This window comes from Oncorhynchus nerka, linkage group LG18 (genome assembly GCF_034236695.1).
Source record: "Oncorhynchus nerka isolate Pitt River linkage group LG18, Oner_Uvic_2.0, whole genome shotgun sequence".
NCBI classification, from domain to species: Eukaryota; Metazoa; Chordata; class Actinopteri; order Salmoniformes; family Salmonidae; genus Oncorhynchus; species Oncorhynchus nerka.
Window position 1 is genome coordinate 19987357 of NC_088413.1, and position 18148 is coordinate 20005504.

General features: G+C 40.0%; 1 protein-coding gene across 1 annotated transcript; it reads left to right on the forward strand.

Moving 5' to 3' along the window:
• Nucleotides 1–7959: 7959 nt before the first annotated feature.
• On the forward strand, nucleotides 7960–12762 carry LOC135561794 (ecto-ADP-ribosyltransferase 5-like). The gene is made up of 3 exons (XM_065003653.1): nucleotides 7960–8650; nucleotides 11329–11358; nucleotides 11603–12762. The coding sequence occupies exons 1-3, from the start codon at nucleotides 8564–8566 to the stop codon at nucleotides 12311–12313; spliced, it is 828 nt and encodes a 275-aa protein (XP_064859725.1). The 5' UTR covers nucleotides 7960–8563; the 3' UTR covers nucleotides 12314–12762.
• Nucleotides 12763–18148: the final 5386 nt, after the last annotated feature.

The following is an 18148-nucleotide window of genomic DNA, read 5'->3' on the forward strand; positions in this document are numbered from 1 at the left end:
TTTTAGTCAGGTTGTTGTAGCTGGCCTCTCTCTTTAGTCAGGTTGTTGTAGCTGGCCTCTCTCTTTAGTCAGGTTGTTGTAACTGGTCTCTCTCTTTAGTCATGTTGTTATTTACGGAAAAATGCTTCTAAAGAGGTTTTGATTCATCTGTTATCTGGAAAGGATTGATACATTAGTCACAGTTTCTTATTGTTACTGTAAGGACAGGCCCCAAAAAACAGACAGTTGTAGCTGGCCTTTCTCCAGGACTGATAGTCAGGTTGTTGAAACAGAGATGGAAGAGATTGAACTTCACTGAGTTCAACCCCATTAGATTGCACTATGAAGATCATTGTTTTTAGTCAAATTATTTTATCATCCCCTTTTCAATGCAACAAACCAATACAAATATAACTTTGCAAGATTGAGTCTTGATTTTGTTGTGGCCTCCCTTTAGCACAACGGTTGTAATTTGAAAGGGGTTTGCCCACAAGTGGTCTTTAAATCACCTGGTTGTTGAATGGGCATTTTTACATCAGGTTGTTGTAGAGCTGGTCCTCTCTTTAGTCAGGTTGTTGTATTCTTTGGATTAGTTATTAGTCCAGTTATTGTAACTCTGCTTCCAACTCTTTGAAACATGTTGATCACCTGAATGGCTCACTCTTTCCCAATCAGGTTGAATTCTAATCACCTGTTCAATCATCTGTTGGTCATTATCCACATTATTTAGTTCAGTTCTTTGCATCCTGTCACTGTGAGTCATTGTTTGTTTTGTGACACTGGTCTTTTGGCATGCTGGTTTTCCCATGATTCCCGTGTATGATAGTTTTTGCCTGACTTACTAACAACGCCTTTTTGCTATTCCCTGCATGTACTTTAGCCTACCAGATTTCCTGTTACCTACCTATTGCCTGATCTCCCGACTACATTACTAGCCTTTTCCCTGCCTGTACTGTTGCCCTTTTGGAAAGACAGTGTATGACCTTCTGCCTGGACCCAGCTACCTGCCTCCTCCTGTGACCTTTGTGCATAAACACCTGCTGAAACCTGCACTTGAAACCAGTTCTCTGCCTCTTTCATTAGTTATACATTAGTATAGGTCAGTAATGGGAGTTACTGTTTTTAGGAAGAGCACACAATATTTCATATCAAACTGTCTTTAAAAACCAGTCAGGTTAAAATATGTCTTAATTAAAGGGGGAATGTTGTATTTTGAGACAGGTTTGAATATGCAAATACGCCAATAGGCAGAGGGAAGCCTACATTGTCTAATTTGCTGTATGGTTATAATAATTCATTTTATTTTGTAGAGTGCTGTCTTGCATAATACAACACAATACGATGCCATTTACAGTCACCTATTTGGCCCATGGTGTTACAGACCAAATAAAATTATTATTAATTAATGTCAAGGCCTTTACAATGTGAAACGTTTTTCCAATTTGTAAATCACTGATTCATCATTTATGCTCGGGTTTGTGCAGATATCCAAGAATTTTGCAACATTCAGAATGAGACTGATGAGGTAAATAATAATTAATGGACGCAAATTTAATGATATATTCTGATATTGAGTGATTAGGGAAACAGTAACTCATTAAACTTTTCCATGGTGCCCCTGAAACTACTTAATTAGTTATATGATTATTTAATCGTGCTAATTGAACGTGTTTGTTAATCAGTTGATGAAATAATCACCTGTTTAATCATCTGAAATGACATGATCATAGCGAAACAAGGTTTAGTTCAGTCCAGCACTGTGAGGTATCGTTTGTTTTGTGACACACGAGGCCACGTTCTAAATAGTGTTATGATTAGAACAGAGTAGTTTTAGTCAGTAGTAGTCAAGACAGATTCGGACATGGCCTATGTGGTTCCTGAGGCAGGTTGACAATAAACATCAAATAGTACAATGACTAAAATTGTCCTTGACTGTTGATCTTTCATTAATTGCCTCATAAAGGAGTTTTCATATTCACATGACTGTCTCACACCTGCAAATGGGCCACAAACTTATTTAGGAGTTGGATTCTGGGGAAACAAACATTTAAATAGAGGGTCGACAGATGCTTTGGTCTAGATAAACTGCAGTGACATGGAGCATTCTTCACAGTTACCAGAAGAGGGAAGAATTTCACTTAATCAGCTAAGGCATGATTGACGGAAAAAGCTTAGACTAGGGTTATTCAAATCCAGTCTCACACAGTAGGGATCTATGGAATGCCGATAAAGGTGTTCCATAGGAATCAGTTCAGTGATTTGCCTAAATTCAACACATCTGTTCTTCCAGGTCGGTTAAATTAAAAACATGCCTGCGGCACTCCAGGACCAGGGTTGCCTACAAGGTGCAGTACTTCCCAATCTTCTCCTCTGGGTTCACCAGACAGGGACACCTGCATCAATTAGTCAAGGAGTTGATGGTTAGTAGACTGAATCAGGTGTGCCAGTTAAGTGCTAAAACTGAAATGTGAAACGTCTGATGGTCCCTGATGAGAGGGTTGGGAAACCCTGGACTGGGGGCCTCAATCTTCACTGTAGTGCTGTTTTCCATTTTTCTGGGTGATTGAATGATTAAAGTGGTGTATTGGCTATTAGTATTCTAGACCTGAATCAGTCCCTGATCAGAGGAGAATGATGATGATGAGGTTTAAGGGTATCTCTGTACTGTTACTATGGGAACCTTTATTTAGTATCAGCAGTGGTGTTGGTCATGTTCACACATAGATCAGTATGGAAGAAGTGTGAACAAACAATTCTCAGAAGCCTTGTTGTGTTTCCTGCCTGTGTGCATGCATTAGAATGTGACCTCTATTGATCTGTGCAAACACACATCACTCTGTAAATACAGTGCATTTGGAATGTATTCAGACATGTTCACTTTTTCCACATTTTGTTACATTTACATGCTTATTCTAATGTGGGTTAAATCATTTTCCCCCTCTTCAATCTACACCTAACACCTCATGATAACAAAGCAAAAACATTTTTTATGACAATTCTTTTTTATTTTTTATCAGACCCTTTACTCAGTTCTTTGTTGAAGCACGTGACAAATAAATGATTTGATTTGAAGCACCTTTGGCATTGATTACAGCCCTGAGTCTTCTTGGGTCTGACGCTACAAGCTTGGCATGCCTGTATTTCTAGGAATTTCTCCCATTCTTCTCTGCAGATCCTCTTAAGCCCTGTCAGGTTGGATGGGGAGTTTCGCAACACAGCTATTTTCAGGTATCTCCAGAGATGTTGGATCGTGTTCATGTCCGGGCTCTAGCTGGGCCACTCAAAGACATTCAGAGACTTGTCCCAAAGCCACTCCTGCGTTGGCTTGGCTGTGTGCTTAAGGTCATTGTCCTGTTGGAAGGTGAACCTTCGACCCAGTCTGAGGTTCTGAGCGCACTGGACCAGGTTATCATCAAAGATCTCACTGTACTTTGCTCCATTCATATTTTTCTTGATCCTGACTCCCAGTCTCCCAGTCCCTGCCGCTGAAAAATATCCCCATAGATTGATACTGCCCCCACCAAGCTTTACCGTAGGGATGGTGAAAGGTTTCCCCCAGACGTGACGCTTGGCGTTCAGGCCAAACAAATAGTTCAAACTTGGTTTCATCAGACCAGAGAATCTTGTTTCTCATGGTCTAATAGTCATTTAGGTGTCTTTTGGCAAACTCCAAGCGGGCTGTCATGTGTCTTTTACTGAGGAGTGTCTTCCGTCTGGCCACTCTACTATAAAGGCCTGATTGGTAGAGTGCTGCAGAGATGGTTGTACTTCTGGAACAGTCTCTCATCGCCACAGAGGAGCTCTGGAGCTCTGCCAGAGTGACCATCGGGTTCTTGGTAACATCCCTGACCAAGGCCCTTCTCCCCCGATTGCTCAGTTTTGCTAGGCGACCAGCGCTAGGAAGAGTCTTGGTGGCAATGGATCTGAATACTTATGTAAATAAGGTATTTCAAATTTTTTGGGAGAAAAAAATCTAAAACCTGTTTTCACTTAGTCATTATGAGGTATTGAGTGTAGATAGATGATCTTTTTTTTTTATTTAATACATTTTAGAATATGGCTGTAAATGTCACAAAATGTGAAAAAGTCAAGGGGTCTGAAAACACTATATGTCTGCTGGATTAGGTGCTATCTATACAGTTGCTGTACTTCAGCAGCTAAAAAATATGTTTAATATTCATATTATGTTTAATAAAAATATTGTTTAATATTCACCATTATATTACTGATTAGCACAACGGTATAAGTCATCACAATGCTGAGGCGTCACTACAGCCTGGGGTTTGACAATGTTACGACAGGGGTGGGAGGAGGAGACCCCAGGGCTCAGTTATAAGTTGTCCATTCATTTATGTTAGTATTTTTTGCTGATACAAGATTGTCTTATGTGACTTAGTCATAAGTGTGGGGGTACAGATAAGAGCCGTTTAGGTACGACCTTGAGTGTGTGACATCCTGTTCTCATTATCTACAGGAACTTAGATGGGTGGAAACTTAAAGGAAGGAACAAACAATGGTGGCAACGTTAGCTATCTTAATCTGAACAGACAAGCTAAATCAGCTTTTACAACCATGTTCTGTGTCTACCCATCTATGTTCCACCCATCTGCTAAACTGCCACAATGACAAAAAATGCTTTGTAATTTTCCTATGAGAGGAGAGGGAACTCTGTTTGTTGGGCTTTCCTAACGATGTACTGTTGAGTGGTTGTTAATGATTGCTTCATTTTTGCTGATCTTATAACAAAGTTGTTGTTAAAACCTCTTGTTTAAACTATAATAAAAACTAGAGCTCTGGTGAATGCATTTGACATAAATTTTAATAGTATAATTAAAACTCAAACGTGATCATTAAAATAAACATGCAAAGTATCGAATTAAAGCTACACTGTCTAACCAGAATCCAGGCAACAAGTCAGATTTTTAAAATGCTTTTCAGCGAAAGCATGAGAAGCTATTATCTGATAGCATGAAACAATACACTACAACACAAAAGACCCGTGAGGGCAGAAACAAAATAATTAGCATTTCGGCGTTATCAAACCACAATAAAATAGAAAACATTCATTACCTTTCACCATCTTCTTTGTTGGCACTCTAGATGTCCCATAAACACTATTGGGTCTTTATTTATATTAAATCGGTCCATATAAAGCCTAGATATCGTTATATGTAGACTGTGTGATAAACTAAAAAAACATCGTTTCAAAACGTCAGCCTGGAACACGAAAATTTAAAAAGGGGTGGGAGATAAACTTTCACAAAACACTTCGTTATACTTTTGTAATGCAACTTTAGGTATTAGTAAACATTAATAAGCTAAAATTCATCAAGATTGTCTTATGTAAAAATCATTAGCTGTCCGTCTGGAAAAGTCCGGCTTTGAAACCTGAGTGTGTGACATCCTGTTCTCTAGACCTGAAGAAATACGATGCCTTGCATGTGTTTGACCAAGAAAAAACTCGTAGGAAAAACAAGACTCTAGACACCATGTGGATCTGTAGGTACTGAACCTCAGTCAATTAATTGTGGTTCACCTTTATCAATGGGTTCAAGTCGCGCAGCAATCTATTTTTCCATTTTCAGTGATCAGTTTTTCCTGTGCAATTCGATGTAAATGCCGTTTTGTAATTTTCCACAGCAGTGATTTAACCAGTTTTATAAACGTCTGAGTGTTTTCTATCCACACAGACTAAGGAAATGCATATACTATATTCCTGGCATGAGTAGCAGGGCGCTTTTGCTGATCTTTAACAGAATGTTCAAAAATCTAGAGGGTAGAGGGAAGAATTGCTATCATAAATAAATTACATGTATCTTATCTTTGTACGGTTGTAGTTAGGTGTTGTAGTTTACACCAAACTCACCCTGACGACTCTCTCGCTCTCACACCTTCAAGAGGGCTTCAAACTTGTTAGCAGGGGGTTTCTGATGAACTTGTGGGGGGGGGGGGGGGTTCTACCAGTCAACTGTCTATCCTGCCCTCTATCCACCATTCAGAGTGACAATAGTGGTAGATGGATTGTTTGTCCAGATCTGCAATAGGCTAACTAGCAATCATACCACACATAAAAGCATTCAAAGCTGTATCAATAGGAATTGCTGATAGGCAGCAGACAGGCCAGTTGCATCATTGTGCATAAAATAACAGTATAGACATGAGACACAGCTCAAAAAGATCCCCTATTGATCTTGCTTAGGGACAATACAGTTATCCTGCCAAGACTAGCCTACAAAACCAAAATCCAATCAATAATTGCATTATTGTTCTACTCTAGGCTGTAGACTGCAGTAAAAATGTAATAATAAACCCTGTTATTTGAATGTTTCATTCGATTTGGATCAGTTGTGGGTCTACTCTGACCGATTCTAGAAAGGCACAGCAGCAGGCCACTCTGGCTGTATTTTTACTGCTGATACTGATGCGCTGTCTCTTGCCGATCATCATTCTCCCAAGTCATTCTATATAGTGTGACCACATAGGCCTATGATCCCAGCAGGCCCAGTTATTCAGAAAAGCTCAACACACCTTCTGCCTGCTTTCCAATCCGAGCGGCTATTCCTCAACCTAGAACCTAAAGCTTAAATATAGCCTAAATACTTTCATTTTAAAATGTATTTCCTTTTAAGTGTGCATTAACATAACAGGTCACAATGTTTTAATCTGATTAGGCTACTTTAAAAGTCTCCTGTAGGCTACCTGCAAATGTTCATCCACTCCCCTCTAATGTAATTCAAGCATCCAAACTGCACACCGGCCATTCCATTCCACCAAAAAATGTAAAGACATTTGGAGATTGTCAAGCCAAGACCCTAATCCTAGGTAGGGAGGGTTATATTTTCTGTTTGTCAAGATTGACATACTCTATTTGATTGTGGTGTTGAAAACGCAAACCATGATGATAAGCACTCAGTCACTAATTGGTATGCAGTCATGTGTTGCTTATTGATTGATTGGTGGAAAATGTGTTGCATATATGTTATATAATTAAGCAATAAGGCCTGAGTTGGTGTGGCATTGCGTCGTGCCTAAGTACATCCCTTAGCCGTGGTATATTGGCCATAAATCACAAACCCTTGAGGTGCCTTATTGCTCTTATAAACTGCTTACCAACTTAATCAGAGCAGGGAAACAAAATGTATTGTCATACCCGTGGCATACGGTCTGATATACCATGACTTTCAGACAATCAGAATAAGGGGCTCAAACCACCCAGTTTATAATTATAAATACAGCACCAAACTGTTGAAAATCTGGTATCCCACTAGCTCATCATTATCTGAATCCGGCTCTGATCATAAAACAGGCAGAGAGAGTTGGCTCATCTGTTGTGCTCGGCGAACCTTCAACCTTCTGGCCCGTTAGCCCTGCGTGGCATCCACTGTGGTAAAGTTGATATCCACGTTTGTAAGCACAGGGTTGCTACAGTTATTATTTATGGTGGTAATACCTTTTTTTGTACATTTTAAAAGTGGGGAGGGTCTGCACCTTTTGGACAGTACTAGGGGAAGGTTATGTGAAAATATTATTTACGTTAGGGAGGGGGGTGAATCTTTTTTATGACACCTCCAGTTAGCAAGACCGTACAAACAGATCTGGGACTCAGGCTAGGAAAGATCTAAACAGCAGTCAGAAGTCATGAGTGAAGTCACCCTGATGACTGACTGATGACTGGTATCATTCCATATCACAGGAGGTTGGTGGCACCTTATTTGGGGAGAGGGGCTTGTAGTAATGACTTGAGCGGAATCAGGGGAATGGATTCAAATACATCAAACACATGGTTTCCAGGTGTATGATGTCATTCCATCCTCCGTTCCGGACATTATTATGATATTATGAGCTGTCCTCCCCTCAGCAGCCTTCACTGTTCCACATTTACCAAATGTGATATATTTGCTGAAATATTTTAATTGACAATTAAGATTTGATATTTTATTCTATTGACATTATGATACTTGGTTCTGCCACAACATTTTTAAATAAAACCTGTTGCTGAGAAATAGGTAGAACTCATCCAGTGACGTCATTCCCTGTCACACAACCTCAGAGACGGTGACTATGACAACTGACCACACATTGCAGTGTTTGACTTGGGGTTGAGAAGAGCGTGAGAAAGACAGAAAGGGGGAACGTTAACTCTTTCTCAGCAGCATCACTTTTAGTTTCAAATGGCCCTGTGGTGAACCAAGGTAGAGCTGTGTACATCCTCATGCATGTGTACGTGTGCAGACATGAAGATCTGTATGAATTTGTGCAGATATTATTTTGGTGCTTCAGTGTGGGAACATGATTTGTAGTTATGTCTGCTTGTAAAGTAAGACATCTGACCAGCTATAAGTAGAAATGTTCAGTCTGCAACACACAAGTCCTAAAGCTGAACAATGGAGGAATCTGCATACAGTCTATCTGCACTTGTCATATCCTTTCTGCCTCTGTCTGAATTTTGCTGCTCCCCAGCTTCCTGTGGTAAAGGCTTCTTCTTCCTCTTCTTCATCTTCCTTGTCTCAGTGTTACCATAGCTCTGACTGGAGTCTGGAGGAGTCAACAGGTCATACTGACTAGGCTCATAACATCTTAAGATATGGGGAAAACGTGCGTAGCAATGGCGTTGGGGGCGGTAGCAATGGCGTTGACCCTGGCGTTGACCCTGGGTCTTTACTTTGGACGGGTGAGATCATTTTATTTGATTCATATGCAACTGTCATTGTTGTCTTCCCCTAAAGATTAGGGGTTCCAGAATAGTCCACACAATCTATAGTGGAACATTGTTTACTGCATCATACAGTTCTCATTCTGAATTAATTATTTGAAAAGCTTCATAGTTTGATCATCTATATTGACATCAGACATGGGTTTAAACACATGAAAGATTATTTCAAATACTTTGAGTGTTTTCTGGAGTCTGCCTGAAGTACCAGATGGGACATTTCTATTGGTCTATTGAGCCAGGCAAGATCAAAATGGCACTTCTTTATTTGTACGATATTTGAAAACCAGGTCTGATTGACTTTATCATCAAAAGCTCAAGTTCCTCTACTATCTGTTGACTTATATACACTGCTGTTCAAAGGTTTGAAGTCATTTAGAAATGTCGTTGTTTTTGAAAGAAAAGCACATTTTTGGTCCATTAAAATAACATCAAATTGATCAGAAATACGTTGTAGACATTGTTTATTTTGTAAAGGAGTATTGTAGCTGGAAATGGCTGATTTTTCATGGAATATCTACATAGGCATACAGAGGCCCATGCTGATTGATCATTAGAAAACCCCTTTGCAATTATTTTAGCATAGATGAAAACTGTTGTTCTGATTAAAGAAGCAATAAAACTGGCCTTTAGACTAGTTATGTATCTGGAGCATCAGCATTTGTGGGTTTGATTACAGACTCGAAATGGCCAGAAACAAAGACCTTTCTTCTGAAACTCGGCAGTCTATTCTTCTTCTGAGAAATGAAGGCTATTCCATGTGAGAAATTGACAAGAAACTGAAGATCTCATACAACGCTGTGTACAGAACAGTGCAAACGGTCTCTAACCAGAATAGAAAGAGGTGCACAACTGAGCAAGAAGACAATTACATTAGAGCATCTATTTTGAGAAGCAGACACCTCATAAGTCCTAAACTGGCAGCTTCATTAAATAGTACCCAGGCAGATTGGTCAGGCGGCGGCTCAGGGTCAGGACAGGCAAGGGTAAAAACCAGGAGGCCGAGAAAAGAAAGACTGGGGAAAAGCAGGAGCTGATACAAAAACCGCTGGTTGACTTGACAAACAAGGTGAACTGGCAACAGACAAACAAAGAACACAGGTGTAAATACACAGGGGATAATGGGGAAGATGGGCGACATTGGAGGGGGGTGGTGACAATCGCAAAGACAGGTGAAACAGATCAGAGTGTGACCCCTAAAAGTGTTGGGCCATCAATAAAGGGCCTTTTGAGTAATTCAGTGAAACATAACTATTTATTTCACCTAATTTTAACATTCTGTCATAAAGAACACAATCATTTTAATAAAAAAATAAAAAAATGTTTTATCATCTCCAGAGTATTAAGCATGAAAAGCAACTATAAAAGGTGACAATTAAAGTAACAGGGTTAACCGTGACAGGGTGGACTATTTCATCTTAAATCAGCCATAACTCCACTTGTGACATGGGGAAAGGAAGCTGGTTGTGTGCGATAGAGAATGTGAACTTTACAAAATGTGAATTTAACATAGAAATGTTTTATCTATCTATAGGTAACAGGGTTGACGTGCCATGCTCTAAGCACTTTCCCCACAAAACACCAGATAATGGCCAAAAAAAGTAAACGCAGCTCACTTGTTTTTACACTTTTGAAAAAGTAATTAAAAAAATAAAAATGTAACAGTATTAAAGAGAGCTCAGATTAACAGACTTAACTGTAAACCGGAGGGACAAATGTAAATTCATCACCATCAAATAAAATGAATCATTTCAGAATTTTCAAAGCAACAAAATAACCGCGGTTTACAATGATGGTGATACCTTGGAGAAATGTGGGTTGAAGTGTATTTAAATCTTGGTAGAAGTCAGACAAACATGATAAGGGACAAGTCATTTATTTGATTGAAAACACACTATTATTATTATCACTCCATATTGTTCCTCCCAAACCAATCTAATTCTTTCTACACATTTCCATTACACACATTTAATTCCATTCATTCAATTGTTTTATTATTATTTTTTATTTCACCTTTATTTAATCAGGTAGGCCAGTTGAGAACAAGTTCTCAATTACAACTGCGACGTGGCCAATATAAATCAAAGCAGTGCGAAACAAACAACACAGAGGGATAAACAAATGTACAGTCAATAACACAATAGAAAAATATATATATACAGTGTGTGCAAATGAAGTAAGATTAGGGAAGTAAGGCAATAAAAGGGCCACAGAGGCATAGTAATACAAATGTAACTATTAAATACTGGATTGATAGATGTGCAGAAGATGAATGTGCAGAAGATAAATGAGCAAGTAGAACTATTGGGGTGCAAAGGAGCAAAAAAAAAAAAACAATATGGGCGTGAGTTGGTTGGGTGGGCTATGTACAGATGGGCTGTGTACAGATGGGCTGTGTACAGATGGGCTGTGTACAGATGGGCTGTGTACAGATGGGCTATGTACAGATGGGCTGTGTACAATACACTGTCTACAATACACCTGCCCAGATACTATTCTAACCCATTTCTTATCTTTCAATTGCTCCCATCGAATCTCTGCTGGAATCATTTTCTTCATGGGCTTATTTCTTACATCTCTTAGCCCAAACGGTCCAGGCTCCCTCTTGCTGTTCTATAATCACCTCTTTCCTTCCTTAGATATTTACCATGAACCCGGACCCACAGATGGTGAGTATGGAAGTTTAGTTAGTGTGTGAATCAACTGTTAAATTGAGTGTTTATTCAAAATGCCCACACATAATGTTACAAGGACATGAATGTCACTATATGTATGAAAACGACCCAAATCTGTCGCACAAAAGAATTAGCCGCCTTTAAAAAAATATATATATCTTTTTTTTTTATTCATAGGGAGAAACAGATACCTAGTAAGTCTTAAGTAATGTATTGAAACTAAATGTTATTTTTACAGAATCCTTTCCCACTGGACATGGCCCCTACATCTATTGATGATCAATACGTTGGCTGCAGAGCGAACATCAGCATTCAGGTGAACACAGACTACCTCCCACGTGAGAAGAAAACCAGTACAAACTTCAATAATGCCTGGAAGGAAGCAGAAGCAGAAGCCAAACCGTCTATCCATGGTCTGCAAAAGGAACACTCCATAGCTATATATGTGTACACAAATGAAGAGCCTAAGATCTACCCGGACTTCAACAGAGAAGTTAGAAATGGTAGATCTAATTATGGGACAACATTCCAGTACCATTCCCTGCACTTCTATCTAACTGAAGCCATTCAGATTCTCAAACAAAGGCAAACAACATGTTGGACCACCTACCGTAGAACCGATGTGTATTTTGATCAGGATGTTGTCAACAAAGCTATCCGTTTCGGCACCTTCACCTCGAGCACTTTAAACAAGACAATAGGCAGAGATTCATTTGGAGCGACGTCCTGCTTTGAGATCACCACATGTTTTGGAGCTGACATATCACATTACTCTGTATTTACAGGAGAGAGAGAAGTCTTAATTCCTCCCTATGAGGTATTCACAGTGAGCAACATCCAGAAGAAGTCACCAGAGAATAACCTGTGGTGTGAAGTCGTCTACACATTAGTGAGCACTGGAAATCAGAGTGACTTGAATTGCAAGTTGCAAAATGGAGTAAAAATCTAACCTGTGAAGCAGCTTTTCTGCATTCATCAGGAAAAGGCTACATAACGATCTATAATATGTTGATAATTACTGTATATCACTGATCATTCCCACACCAATGTACGATTAAGTCATCTGTAAAAATATATATATTTTTTACATTCCTTCTTTCAGTTGTAATGATCCTGTTAAAGACTGTTTAACCCTTATTGCTGCCTCAGATTAAGAACAAGTTATAAAAAAGTATTATTTGCCGACATTGAATCAAATTGTAATTTGTGATTTGTTGACATTTGTTAGCATGTGCACTGTGTTTGTTTATATTCACCATTATGTTACTGATTCCCTCCACCAATAGTGTTTATATTCACCATTATGTTACTGATTCCCCCTCCATCAATATCGTGTTTATATTCACCATTATGTTACTGATTCCCCCTCCATCAATATAGTGTTTATATTCACCATTATGTTGCTGATTCCCTCCATCAATATTGTGTTTATATTCACCATTATGTTGCTGATTCCCTCCATCAATATCGTGTTTATATTCACCATTATGTTACTGATTCCCCCTCCATCAATATAGTGTTTATATTCACCATTATGTTGCTGATTCCCTCCATCAATATAGTGTTTATATTCACCATTATGTTGCTGATACCCTCTCCATCAATATAGTGTTTATATTCACCATTGTTACTGATTCCCTCCATCAATATTGTGTTTATATTCACCATTATGTTACTGATTCCCTCCATCAATATAGTGTTTATATTCACCATTATGTTGCTGATTCCCCTCCATCAATATAGTGTTTATATTCACCATTATGTTGCTGATTCCCTCCATCAATATAGAGCAAGCAGTGTGTTAAGAAGTGGGAGGCTAGGCAGGTCATGACCCTCTCACAAGCCCATTGAGGAGTTGCAGCACTGAGACAAGGTTGTAACTAGCAACTGGGGAGAAAATGGAGTAAAAACTATAGTTTTACATAGTCATGTAATACTTAGTCATGGCTTTGAAATTAACTTGAAGCAAAAATAGTAACAAGTCGGCTAGCTAACCAGAGAAAGAAGAGCAAACTGTGTCTGTCAGAGTGAGATGGGACGGAGAGCAGTAGCAGGGTTAGAAGTTGTCACGTCCATCGTACGAAGGAGAACAAGGCGCAGCGTGGTATGCTTACATTCTTATTTTATTAAAGATTGAACACTGAAAAAAATAACAAAACAACACGTGACACTATACAAATTAGTTCTGACAGGCAACTACACATAGACAAGAACCCACAAATAGACTGTATTAGAACACACAACTAAACCCATCTACCTTGACTGTATTTGAACACAAATAACTAACCCAAACCCATCTACTTATTGACTTTATTATTCACGTCATGCTTAGCTTAGCTACGTGGTATGGTCATTGTGTGTACTCAATGGACATTTTTGATGAAGTTGTAAGATGTCTAGCTAGTCATTTGTTAGCTATGCTAACAAGTTAGCAAGAAGTTGCCTAAAAACAGCATCAACTTCTAATAGACAAGCGAAGCGTTAGTACACTGAACTGAAAAGATACCGTTAGTTTACAGAATACTAAAATGAAATTATAGTATGTACTCATTAAGTATGTAGTATACAGTATGTAAATATGGGTATTCGAACACAGCACTGGTTTCTTATTGAAATTAACTGTAACCTTCTACTTCCTTCTTTCAAATCATTAGATGGAAATTAATAACATCGATAAAAAGAAGGCAATCACCTTTTCTGTTATTATTCTACTAGTTTTGATGGTAATCTTTGCTTTGATCTTAGGCATTCCCCATTCAAATGTGAGATATTTTACATTTTAATTAAATACAAAAAATGTAAAATAGTTGTTTGAATTGTTTGCTCCTACAGTAGATCAGTGTTCTGTACTACGGGCTGCCATAAGTCTTATACATGGAAACCTTTCTAAAAAAAGAACTGTTACAGGATGGAGAAACTCAGAATGGAGGGATTCAAAATAGAGGGATTCAAGATGGAGGGATTCAAGATGGAGGGATTCAAGATGGAGTGATTCAAGATGGAGTGATTCAAGATGGAGTGATTCAAAATGGAGGGATGCAAGAGATTCTACCTCTAGATATGGTCCGTTCTTCTGTTGATGACAAATATGATGGTAAAGAGGTTTAATGTTATGGGCGGTTGAAAACATGTACCTCTACGATGAGTTAAACACTAATCCTCAATTAAAGACATCCTGGAACATTTTTATTTATTTTTTTTATTTCACCTTTATTTAACCAGGTAAGCAAGTTGAGAAGAAGTTCTCATTTACAATTGCGACCTGGCCAAGATAAAGCAAAGCAGTTCGACACATACAACGACACAGAGTTACACATGGAGTAAAACAAACATACAGTCAATAATACAGTAAAAAAAAACAAGTCTATATACAATGTGAGCAAATTAGGTGAGAAGGGAGGTAAAGGCAAAAAAGGCCATGGTGGCAAAGTAAATACAATATAGCAAGTAAAACACTGGAATGGTAGTTTTGCAATGGAAGAATGTGCAAAGTAGAAATAAAAATAATGGGGTGCAAAGGAGCAAAATAAATAAATTAATTAAATACAGTTGGGAAAGAGGTAGTTGTTTGGGCTAAATTATAGGTGGGCTATGTACAGGTGCAGTAATCTGTAAGATGCTCTGACAGTTGGTGCTTAAAGCTAGTGAGGGAGATAAGTGTTTCCAATTTAAGAGATTTTTGTAGTTCGTTCCAGTCATTGGCAGCAGAGAACTGGAAGGAGAGGCGGCCAAAGAAAGAATTGGTTTTGGGGGTGACTAGAGAGATATACCTGCTGGAGCGTGTGCTACAGGTGGGAGATGCTATGGTGACCAGCGAGCTGAGATAAGGGGGACTTTACCTAGCAGGGTCTTGTAGATGACATGGAGCCAGTGGGTTTGGCGACGAGTATGAAGCGAGGGCCAGCCAACGAGAGCGTACAGGTCGCAATGGTGGGTAGTATATGGGGCTTTGGTGACAAAACGGATTGCACTGTGATAGACTGCATCCAATTTGTTGAGTAGGGTATTGGAGGCTATTTTGTAAATGACATCGCCAAAGTCGAGGATTGGTAGGATGGTCAATTTTACAAGGGTATGTTTGGCAGCATGAGTGAAGGATGCTTTGTTGCGAAATAGGAAGCCAATTCTAGATTTAACTTTGGATTGGAGATGTTTGATATGGGTCTGGAAGGAGAGTTTACAGTCTAACCAGACACCTAAGTATTTGTAGTTGTCCACGTATTCTAAGTCAGAGCCGTCCAGAGTAGTGATGTTGGACAGGCGGGTAGGTGCAGGTAGCGATCGGTTGAAGAGCATGCATTTAGTTTTACTTGTATTTAAGAGCAATTGGAGGCCACGGAAGGAGAGTTGTATGGCATTGAAGCTTGCCTGGAGGGTTGTTAACACAGTGTCCAAAGAAGGGCCGGAAGTATACAGAATGGTGTCGTCTGCGTAGAGGTGGATCAGAGACTCACCAGCAGCAAGAGTGACCTCATTGATGTATACAGAGAAGAGAGTCGGTCCAAGAATTGAACCCTGTGGCACCCCCATAGAGACTGCCAGAGGTCCGGACAGCAGACCCTCCGATTTGACACACTGAACTCTATCAGAGAAGTAGTTGGTGAACCAGGCGAGGCAATCATTTGAGAAACCAAGGCTGTCGAGTCTGCCGATGAGGATGTGGTGGTTGACAGAGTCGAAAGCCTTGGCCAGATCAATGAATACGGCTGCACAGTAATGTTTCTTATCGATGGCGGTTAAGATATCGTTTAGGACCTTGAGCGTGGCTGAGGTGCACCCATGACCAGCTCTGAAACCAGATTGCATAGCAGAGAAGGTATGGTGAGATTCGAAATGGTCGGTAATCTGTTTGTTGACTTGGCTTTCAAGACCTTAGAAAGGCATGGTAGGATAGATATAGGTCTGTAGCAGTTTGGGTCAAGAGTGTCCCCCTTTGAAGAGGGGGATGACCGCAGCTGCTTTCCAATCTTTGGGAATCTCAGATGACACGAAAGAGAGGTTGAACAGGCTAGTAATAGGGGTGGCAACAATTTCGGCAGATAATTTTAGAAAGAAAGGGTCCAGATTGTCTAGCCCGGCTGATTTGTAGGGGTCCAGATTTTTCAGCTCTTTCAGAACTTCAGCTGAATGGATATGGGAGAAGGAGAAATGGGGAAGGCTTGGGCGAGTTGCTGTTGGGGGTGCAGTGCTGTTGACCAGGGTAGGAGTTGCCAGGTGGAAAGCATGGCCAGCCGTAGAAAAATGCTTATTGAAATTCTCAATTATGGTGGATTTATCAGTGGTGACAGTGTTTCCTATCTTCAGTGCAGTGGGCAGCTGGGAGGAGGTGTTCTTATTCTCCATGGACTTTACAGTGTCCCAGAACTTTTTAGAGTTAGTGTTGCAGGAAGCAAATTTCTGCTTGAAAAAGCTAGCCTTGGCTTTTCTAACTGCCTGTGTATAACGGTTTCTAGCTTCCCTGAACAGCTGCATATCACGGGGGCTGTTCGATGCTAATGCAGAACGCCATAGGATGTTTTTGTGTTGGTTAAGGGCAGTCAGGTCTGGGGAGAACCAAGGGCTATATCTGTTCCTGGTTCTAATTTTCTTGAATGGGGCATGTTTATTTAAGATTGTTAGGAAGGCATTTTTTTAAAAATATCCAGGCATCCTCTACTGACGGGATGAGATCAATATCCTTCCAGGACACCCCGGCCAGGTCGATTAGAAAGGCCTGCTCGCTGAAGTGTTTCAGGGAGCGTTTTACAGTGATGAGTGGAGGTCGTTTGACCGCTGACCCATTACGGATGCAGGCAATGAGGCAGTGATCACTGAGATCTTGGTTGAAGACAGCAGAGGTGTATTTAGAGGGGAAGTTGGTTAGGATGATATCTATGAGGGTGCCCGTGTTTAAGGCTTTGGGGGTACCTGGTAGGTTCATTGATAATTTGTGTGAGATTGAGGGCATCAAGTTTAGATTGTAGGATGGCTGGGGTGTTAAGCATGTTCCAGTTTAGGTCGCCTAGCAGCACGAGCTCTGAAGATAGATGGGGGCAATCAGTTCACATATGGTGTCCAGAGCACAGCTGGGGGCAGAGGGTGGTCTATAGCAGGCGGCAACGGTGAGAGACTTGTTTTTAGAGAGGTGGATTTTTAAAAGTAGAAGTTCAAATTGTTTGGGTACAGACCTGGATAGTAGGACAGAACTCTGCAGGCTATCTTTGCAGTAGATTGCAACACCGCCCCTTTGGCAGTTCTATCTTGTCTGAAAATGTTGTAGTTTGGAATTAAAATTTCAGAATTTTTGGTGGTCTTCCTAAGCCAGGATTCAGACACAGCTAGAACATCCGGGTTGGCAGAGTGTGCTAAAGCAGTGAAAAGAACAAACTTAGGGAGGAGGCTTCTAATGTTAACATGCATGAAACCAAGGCTATTACGGTTACAGAAGTCATCAAAAGAGAGCGCCTGGGGAATAGGAGTGGAGCTAGGCACTGCAGGGCCTGGATTCACCTCTACATCGCCAGAGGAACATAGGAGGAGAAGAATAAGGGTACGGCTAAAAGCAATAAGAATTGGTCGTCTAGAACGTCTGGAACAGAGAGTAAAAGGAGGTTTCTGGGGGCGATAAAATAGCATCAAGGTATAATGTACAGACAAAGGTATGGTAGGATGTGAATACAGTGGAGGTAAACCTAGGTATTGATTGATGAAGAGAGAGATATTGTCTCTAGAAACATCATTGAAACCAGGAGATGTCATTGCATGTGTGGGTGGTGGAACTAATAAGTTGGATAAGGTATAGTGA

Excerpts from the sequence above, each read along its gene's own strand:
- LOC135561794 (XM_065003653.1), top strand. The coding sequence starts at position 8,564 with ATGGGGAAAACGTGCGTAGCAATGGCGTTGGGGGCGGTAGCAATGGCG. Across the intron at positions 8,651-11,328 it reads TGGGTCTTTACTTTGGACGG|ATATTTACCATGAACCCGGA; the intron begins GTGAGATCATTT and ends TTCCTTCCTTAG. Across the intron at positions 11,359-11,602 it reads TGAACCCGGACCCACAGATG|AATCCTTTCCCACTGGACAT; the intron begins GTGAGTATGGAA and ends TTATTTTTACAG.